General features: G+C 48.7%; 1 protein-coding gene across 1 annotated transcript in view; it reads left to right on the top strand.

Moving 5' to 3' along the window:
• The first annotated feature begins 1,657 nt into the window (after positions 1-1,657).
• The window catches only part of ndp (norrin cystine knot growth factor NDP), a 15,712-nt gene continuing 8,163 nt past the window's right edge, over positions 1,658-9,206 (top strand). Inside the window, exon 1 of the mRNA XM_062533427.1 lies at positions 1,658-1,892. Coding sequence (XP_062389411.1) covers positions 1,707-1,892 — 186 coding nt within the window. The 5' untranslated portion in view covers positions 1,658-1,706. The remainder of the gene's footprint in view (positions 1,893-9,206) is intronic.

Below are 9,206 nucleotides of genomic sequence, written 5' to 3'. Positions count from 1 at the left end.
TTCAAATTAACCTGATGTATTTGCGATTGCACCAAGCAAAAAAAAAAAAAAAAGAGAGAAAAACTCCAAGAAAGAGTTTGGGGAGAAACGGGAAATGGTGTGTGTGTGTGTGTGTGTGTGTGTGTGTTTGTGTGTGCATGTGTGTTTGGGTGGAGGGGAATTCAAAATGAAGAAAAATGATAAAGAAAGAGTTTTGACATAATGCAGTGTATTGTTTTTATAAATGATAATTTCCTCTTGGAGAAACATGCCTGATCCCCAAGCTCTGCACCCCCCCACACCCCTATCCCACCCCCCAAATTCCCCTCCTCCAGAGGTCTCAGAACGGGGTTGCTGGTGGAAGGTGGGGTCAGCTCGCCTGGAGTTCCCAGCCGTGGACGAACCTTATTAGCGGCTTTTGCCTCGGCAGGTTTAGCCGTGCCGCTCACGACACAAGCCCTCCTTTTACACAAACGCTATTGTCACAGGAGGACAATAAAGCCACGGGATCATGCGAGGAAGACAGAGAAAAGAAAAGAGAGAGAAAATCGCCCCTAACTACGTATATTATTATAAATACGCCCCATGGTTGGCAGCCCCCTTACAGTCATGAGAGAACTTGTTCTGAGACCTATTTCTTTTAATGAAAAATTCATTCCTGGGGAAAGGCTTTGCTCTGGGCTGTTTATTAATGTATTAGGTTTCTCCTTGGTGTAATAAAAACACAGCATTACTTGTGATTTTCTTTTCTTTTTTTGCTGTGGGGTTGTTAGAATAACAGTGGAGTGGGCTGCCAACTCCCCTTAAACATCCCAGTCCTCTCGGTCCTGGCAGGAGAGGGAGGCACTGGGGCACTCACCTTAACCGCCTGGCACGGGCTTAGTCGCCTGTCTTGGGCACTGCGTCGCCAACAGGTTCTCAGTCTGTCTTTCTCACGCACACACACACACAGAGTCTCTCTCTCTCTCTGACTCACACACACACAGAAACACACACACAGTCTCTCTCGCTCTCTCTCTCTCTGACGCACACGCACACAGAAACACACATGGTCAAACGTACACTCACCACACTCCCACACACACTCCCAAGATTCCTGCCCCGTACCTTGTGTCACCTGCCCTGTTAATAACTTAAGCAGCGCTCCTTTGGTTAGCAGACCCACAGGCTGGGCGTAATAGACAAAACATTAGCTGATATTCTAACCTCAGCCGGCCGTCTGGGGAGGGGCCCCGGCAATCGGCACGGCCACGGGAGCAGGTTATTCCCAGACTCATTCCTGACTCCCTTCTTTTCCCCACTTCTCTCTCTCTCTCTCTACCTCTCTCTCTCTTTCTGCCTCTTTATCTCTCATTCATTCACTCAGTCACGTCTCTCTCTCTCTCTCTCTGCTCTCCACAGTTGGATCCAGACGGGCGGGCTTGCTGGAGATGGCGTCGCCCACGGAGCAGACCATCACCACCACCGCCGCCGCGATCACCCCGCCACCCGTGACGCCAAGACCTGAGGGCACCAATCAGTACCCCCTGCCCTAAAGCCCCCCCCCCCACACACTTTCATCCCACCACCGCAATCCCTCTCTCCTCCCCCACCTTTTTTCACCTTTTCATTTTTCACTCACTCCCCCTCTCCCTGGAAAACCTGTCCCAAAACAAATCAACAATTTGTTCCCCCTGTCCTTTCCGTCCTGCGCGTTGACTTGCGGAGCTCCGTCGGGGGGTGCGATCATGAGGAACTCTCTGCGGCAGCCGGGCCTGGTGCTCCTGCTGGTCACCTGCCCCCTGCTGGCCGTGCTGCAGGGCGTCACCAGCAAGGCGGAGAGCGGCCACCTCGGGGACACCGACCCCGACCGCTGCATGAGGCACCACTTTGTGGAGACCATCACCCACCCCATCTACAAGTGCAACTCCAAGGTAACCGTCCTCACTAGAACACAGAGAGAGACAGAGAGAGAGAGAGAGAGAGAGAGAGAGAGAGAGAGAGAGAGAGAGGGGGGGGGATTGAGGGAGGGAGGGACTGTGTGTATGTGTTTCTGTGCTGTGTGTTTTCAGGTTGAGATCGGTGGAGAAATCCTGTTTTTGTGTAAGGCTAATTTTAGTTGAGAATACAACACCAAACAGGCTGGTGTTGACACCAACTCTCTGATATCTCCGAGGTGTGTTCAGGAGGAGAAGGGGGGGGCTTCTATGCCTGTCTGTGTGAACGCTGGTTGCGTCACCGCGTTCATCCTGCCCTTTAGAAACACGCCCACGTCCACACCATGAGAAAAAAGGTGATAAGACAACGCTTGTGAAATGTTTGTGTGGTTCGCTTTTCTTCTTTCCTGCCAGTGAAGAGGTGTTTCCTGAGCTCTGTAGCCTTTAAACTGTGATGTTTACAACTTTTTGGAATGTTTGAGTTGTCTCGGCGCAGGAAAATTTTTAGAGTTCTGGAACCTTTAAAAAAAAGTCTCAGGGTATCTTGAACATTCAGAGGGATACTGAGCTCAAACTTGTCCCTAACAACTGGAAAACAAGTCTTTGAAAGGCCATTGGTGGGCAGATCTGGTATGAAATGCGATTCACAGGAGTTGTGTCGTATGAATCGTTAAATGCTTCAATTCCTGCATTTCAGTCAGAGTGGAACGAAGCCTATATAAATACAGACCATTTACTTTACTGCAAATAATAGGAAAAAAAACGCCATCTCTCAGCCTTGACCATTTTTTGCCAACAAAATGAATGCACGAACCCCATTTTCTTTTTAAAATCGACGTTCTTTTTCACGAAAACACACATGCTCTTTGATGCCAAACCGGGTTTGAATCCGAGGCGCGCTCCCATCAGAATGTGCAGCCAGCAGCCGCCCATAACCTGCAGCTCCCTGGCCACTCATTGAGTTACACTAATGGCCGTGGAGGTCGGACCTCTGTGTAAGACTATCCACTCGCTACACCAACAACCTCCCAGCTAACAAGCTGCTTAAGATAACAATGCAGGTCTCTAGACATGCGGGAGAGGAGGCGTTCTGGGTTTTTTTTTTCTGCCTTTGAGTATCGAACCGAGAAATCTTGCCCCCAAATTAGAGTTACGCGAGCAAGGCCCGAGATGGGCGGAGGGGGAGGGGGAAAGAGAAAACCTCTGTGTTTTCGTTTATTTATCTTGATTGTTCTCTCTCCTCTCCCCTGTGCTCCCTCTTTTTTTTCATTTTCTTGTTTCTCTCTCTCTCTTGCTACTTTCAATCTGCCTCTTTCTGTTCTTTCGTACTTGTTGCCCTTTTTTCTTCTCTCTCTCTCTCTCTCTTTTACCTCTCATCTTTTCTCTCAATTGCTTTCCTCTCTCTTTCCTCCCACTCCTTCATTCTGTTTCTTCCTTCCTTTCTTTCTTTCTGTCGTTCCACACCCTCCTCTCGTTCTGTGTGACCTCTAGCTGTGTGGTTAACGACACCCTGGCAGTGGGAGTTGAGCAGAACCGGCCTGCAGGACCCCACCGCCAGGCCAAAAATAAGCCCCCACAGAGAGAGAGAGAGAGAGAGAGAGAGAGAGAGAGAGATAGAGAGAAGAGGGAGAGAGAAAGGAGGTGAGAGTGGGAGAGGGATAGAGAGAAAGAGAAGAAGTAAGAGAGAAAGAGAGCAAGAAAGACAGAGAGAGAGAAAGGGAGTGAGAGAAAGTTAGAGCGACAGAGCGAGAGAGAGAGAGATAGAAAGATAGATAGACATTGTGAGATAGAGAGAAAGAAAGAGAGAACTGAATATGTCTGCAGCGTGGCATGGCTCCAGTGCCCCCTACACATCCGCCCCCCCCCCCCCCCCAGCCCTCTGCCAGTCCTGGGCTCTAGTGTTGGCCAGCGAGACTGACTGACTCACTCCCCCTTTTGTCATTTAGACACCAGCCTGCATCAGTGTGACTCACCCTGCAGCACACAGGGTGGGGTGGGGTGGGGTGGGGTGGGGGTGCCACTGACGGAGACCAAACAAGTCACAGGCTGAGCCAAGGACGGGGCTGAGGAGACGTGGGGGAGAGGGTGGGGAGGGGAGGAGATGGATGGAGATGCGGAGAGGGTGAGTATGGGAGAGTGTGACCGCAGAGACGTCCGGAGAGTACAGAGAAAGGCTCTGGGATTGAGAGAAGGTGTGTGTGTGTGTGTGTGTGTGTGTGTGTGTGTATGGGGGGGCCTATGTCAGATGGAGGAGAGGAGGAGAAGGTCTGTTGTGAGAAGGTAGAATGTGATCAGAGCCTAGAGGGAGGTACTGATGGTGCTCTGCGGGGGGCAAAACACAGTCGGGACACATGGAATGTAATGAAGGCTACAGACTTCAGCTACAGATGCTTTGGGTACAAATAAAACATTATATGTGGACCCCATGCTTAACTTTACAGTTATGTTCCCACATTGTGTTGCAATCAGTGAGCACTTCGTTGTTGGACTGTGGGGCTCATTCAAATGTAGCATCCATTGTCCCTATCGGTGAAATCCTGATGTTTCTGTTGATTTTGCTTACAAACTGACCGTCACGGCAGCAGTGTTATGATGGGGCGTCCCAGTTGAGAGATGAGCTACAAAGTGCAAGTTGTCCCTGTTCCTTCTAAACCCAGAGAGCATAAGATAGCCTAGAACAGAGATATACTGTACATTCGTAGACACATGTGCACACATACACACACACACACACACACACACACACGCACTTATATGACTATTCACATAATATTAGGCTACCATCCCATAAAAAATGCTAACATACCTGACATGTTTGTTGCAACTACTAAACAAAACAAACACATCCATAAGGTAATATAGCCCTATTGTGTGTTTCTCTCTCTCTCTTTCTCTCCACCATTGGGTTATTTTAAAACTCGTTCACTTTTTTTGCTGAACCAGTCAATCAATTGCCTATTTCCGTCCCCATAAAGCACTTTGAATTACACTCTGTCTGAGAGTTGTTATATAAATAATTTGATTTATTAAGTATACAGCATAGCATAGCGCTATCAGTTTAAAGCTAGACAGTAACATCAATGATGAGGTAGGTGCTGGCTGCGTGCTGTACTTGGAGAGAGGACAGAGCCTTTGGTGGGGTGGGCGGGGGGGGGGGGGGCAATTGTGGGTAAGGCCATGCTGACAAACAAAATAACACCATCACTCCACGGCAAGGCCGTAGTAGAGTACAGTGCGTTTGGGGTTGGGGAGTGGAAGTGGGGGTGTGCGGGTTGTCGTGCCGACAAACAGATGACTTCCTCATGCCTGGTTGGGCCGGCGGCGGCGGCACAGGCGGATGGCGCGCGTGCAGGACAGCGGCCCGTGGGGGCCACTCGACATCGCGGCTGCCGTGAGTGAATGTGACAGTTAACGGCCGCTAAGCGGTTGCCGCTCATCCCTCGTTTGGCTCAGAGGGGGACAGGCGCACGCTCCTGACCGTCTCTCTGGGGGAAGAGGAGGGCAGTTTATGAGTCAGGCTGGGTGTGGTTGTGGTGGTGGGGAAAGGGAGGGGGGTGTGGGTGTTTTGTGGCAGTGGTATTTTTTAAGAGGGGGGCGGGAGGTGTGTGGCAGTGGTATTTTTTAAAGGGGGGAGTGGGGTACAGTATTTTATTGCTCAGACGATCCACATCGGGCCCCAGACAACGAGAGCGTGGTATTCTACTACCCCACAAAGGGGCTTTAGCACTGCTTCCATAGCAGCAGCACCCCCCCACCCCTCAATCTGACTCTCTGTCTAAAGCTACCCCCCGCCCCCTCAATCCCTCTCCAAAAGTGAGTGGTGTGTCCTGACACGTTTGCTCACTGGCTTAAAGGGGATCATGACACGAAGTGTCCGCTATGGACCTCTGGCTCCAGCTCACTCCCATGCAAATTTCATTGCCGCCACACAATAAGATCCACCTGCGCGATGACTCGTAGCTATAAATATAGATAGAGAGAGTGTGTGTGTGTGTGTGTGTGGGGGGGGGGTGACGGCTGTGAGGAGAGGAGCAGAGTGTGTGTGTGGGGGGGGGTGTTCTAGCAGGGTGGAGCAAGAAGAGAGAGGAAGCCGAGAGGAGAGGGGTGAGAGAAAGGAAAGTTAGAGAGGGGAGGCTTGGCTACATCTGTTGCCCAGCTGTTGTCACCTTGCCATGTTCCTCCTGCGTAGTCCCCTCTGTCTGTCCGCTGCTGCTGCTGCTGCTGCTGCTGCTGCTGGTGACCCTTCTCTGAGATGGCAGCAGACTCTGAACCAGAACTGGTGCTCATCGGCAGGGTTCCACATTCATGGAAATCCTGAAAAAGTCTGCGAGCATTTAACAATTTACCAGGTCTGGAAAAAAACATGGAATTCAGTAAATTCATCAAGTTTTGGAAATCGTGACATTTGGTTTCGTAATATGTAGGTGTAATGAAATGAACAATGATACTGTAGTTTACATGGATATTGTTTTGTTGCACGAAATAAACAACTCCAGGTTGTTGTTCACATTTAGAATTAAATTAAAATACACTACGGCCATTGAATAACCGCTAAAAAATTCATCATAGTTTCTGAAGGATACATATTCATATTTTTTCTCCTTCCAAATCCCTTCATGGCCTTAAAATGTCTTGTTCTCATCTCTAATCCTGCTGCCTCATCTCTGATGTGGGGAGCTCATTCTTCCCACCGCCAATACTATATACAACTCCTCCGCCTGCTTGACAACTCGGTTTAACAATGTTATCAAATGGCTAACAATGTTATGCTAACATAAGATAACTCCAACACATTAGCTTGATTAACTTGTGAAGCTAAGTGTGCAGATGTGTCCTCAGGAAAATTATTTTTTCCAGAAATGATTTGGAAAGCTCCACTCAGCAAATCAGTCAGGATTGCTTTCCATCCAACCCAACAGACTGCTGTGATTCGTTATGAAACATCGACTTGCACTGCCTTGCTACAGCAGAGATACTTAGCCATAGCCTCCAATGCTTATTTCATTAGTGATATGTCTCGTAACACATTAAAACACCTAACGGGCATGTTAAAAGGGTTAAAACATTGGTATTTGCCAGAGTGGGTCTTTAAGCATCCTCTAAAAGTCATGGAAAAGTTTCGAAATGTCTTTGCAATGGGTGAGAATCCCTGCACCTGAGACACACACCCCAACACTCCTGTTCCGTTCTGACAGACGGGCAGCCATTGTGGCCTTTAGATTTAGCCCAAAGCTGTCAGAGGCTTACTGGAGTGCAGAGGAGGAGAGGTTTGTCCCTCAGATCGAAACCCCAAAATCATGTGGTCTTGAAGTCTGCTGTTCTCAGGAAATGCAGTAGGCCAGGTTGTACGACTTTACGGTCCTGCCTGAATATTTTTCAGCAATGGTCATCGGCCAGTATCAGAAAAACAAGGGCCATGTTTGGAGCAGGGGCACAGGATCTGAGGAGCTCTGCTTGAAGAGCACGCCAAAGAGAGCTTGCATTCCTGTCTTGATGTGTTTGTCCCTTCCTACTGGAAGTGGTTTAAAGGAGCTGTCTGTGATTCTAATCCACTTTTTTAGTTCGCCCTAGCTGTCCATTACATGCGTGTGCTCAACAACACCCTGGTGTGTGTTTCCAGCCAATTAGCATGTTGCTGCAGGACCACTGAAGGAAGAGGTGTGATTTGATTGGCTGTAAAGCTCAAACATCAACAAACTTCCTCCAGAATCATAGACATTAACTAACCTTACGACAACCACTCTCTCTGGTACCCCTCCCTGGTGGTTAATGGCCCTTTGCAGTGCTCTCCTCTCCTCCTCACAAATAGCAGTTGTTGTCAGAACAGATTTGGCCCTGATTTGGCCCAGTCCTGGCCCTGATTTGGCAGATAATACATCTAAGGCGCGTTGAAATTCACAAACACAGGTGAATGTTCGTGAGCATATGCAAACAGGTTTCTGTTTGCCTTGAGTTTTTCTCCAAACGCTTGCGTAGTAGACTCATAAACAGTTTGAGGGGGTGATTATCTGAGAAAATGTCAGGAGTTGGACAGAGAGTTTGTTTTACACAAATTCAGTCAAACTTATTCTGTTCCGACAAGCATGTTCGCTTCTTTTTCACAGGCCTCAGGACTAGCCTACTGTAGATCAGTTTCCATAGGCAGCCTCTGTCTGCCACCTCTAATGCCACAGTAAGACTAGATCTATGTTGGGCACAGCAGGCAGCTGGTATGTTTAGGTAAAGGGATAAGCAGGTGAGGAAAGGAGATCTGTCCATTGTGTGAGAACCACTTGAGCCACGGGCACTTAAACTACTGAAAATAAAATGCCCTTTATGCCCTTGTCCAGTGACCTCTTTCCACTCACTGTCAGCCTGTTGGCAGACTTTATAACACAGAGAGATGGCAGCAGATGAAAAGTCCTGGCTCATGTCGTTAGCCATACTTACAACAAAATCAAATTTCATGACTTTTTACAAAATCTTGAATGAATATGACCAATTTCATGACTTCCAGGCCTGGACAATGTTATTTTCTACAATTTCATGACTTTTCCAAATTATTTTCCATGACCATAGTAACTCTGAAGATAGTTGGCAACTGACAAAAAGGCATCAACCATCCACACGCAAGAATCAGGTCTGGTGATGGTAGCCTGCCCAAAATCAGTTTATGGAACCGTTAAAAAAAAAGCAGCTTGTCACGATTGGAACCAGAACTAAAACGCATTTGGCAACCAGGTTTGAGGAGTGAGGAACAGCAGGCACGCAAGCAAGCAAGCGGTGAGAACGGGAGAGTAGTGCTGCTGCTGCCTGAACCAGGGAGCCTGTGGCACAGAACCAGCCCCTGTCCCTGGCGTGTTCTCCCTGTGGTTGGTGTCTGGTTTACAGCTCTCAGCCTCCTGGCTCCCTGCTCTCCAGAACCAGGAGCCACTGTGGTCTGGGCCTGGCCAGAGATGGGCCCTCAGTCACCCGTGGGCGAGCTGGCACGCCAAGCATCCTCCTGGGCACGCTAAGGACCACCAGGGCAAAAAGAGCGACCGCGGATGTTTCTTTTTTTCTGACTGTGGATTTGCGTCTGATAACTATGACTAATCCATTCAGAGAGCAGCAACAAGCAGTGATCTTAAAATACAACAAAGAGCTAAAGCTGGATTGAGCATGTGAGAGGGGAGCAAAATATAAAGGAGGAGACCAAAACCAGAAGAAGTGTGTTTGTTAGGTCATTCTCAGTCACAGCACTGATGAGATGATGCCTAAAAAAAACAAACCCAAATCCCTGGCATCTCCCTCTCCCAACATTAAAGGGGGTATCCTCCATCCAGTGCAAAG

The sequence above is a fragment of the Sardina pilchardus genome, chromosome 4 (assembly GCF_963854185.1).
Source record: "Sardina pilchardus chromosome 4, fSarPil1.1, whole genome shotgun sequence".
Taxonomy (NCBI): Eukaryota; Metazoa; Chordata; class Actinopteri; order Clupeiformes; family Clupeidae; genus Sardina; species Sardina pilchardus.
This window is presented reverse-complemented; position numbering and strand designations above follow the sequence as displayed.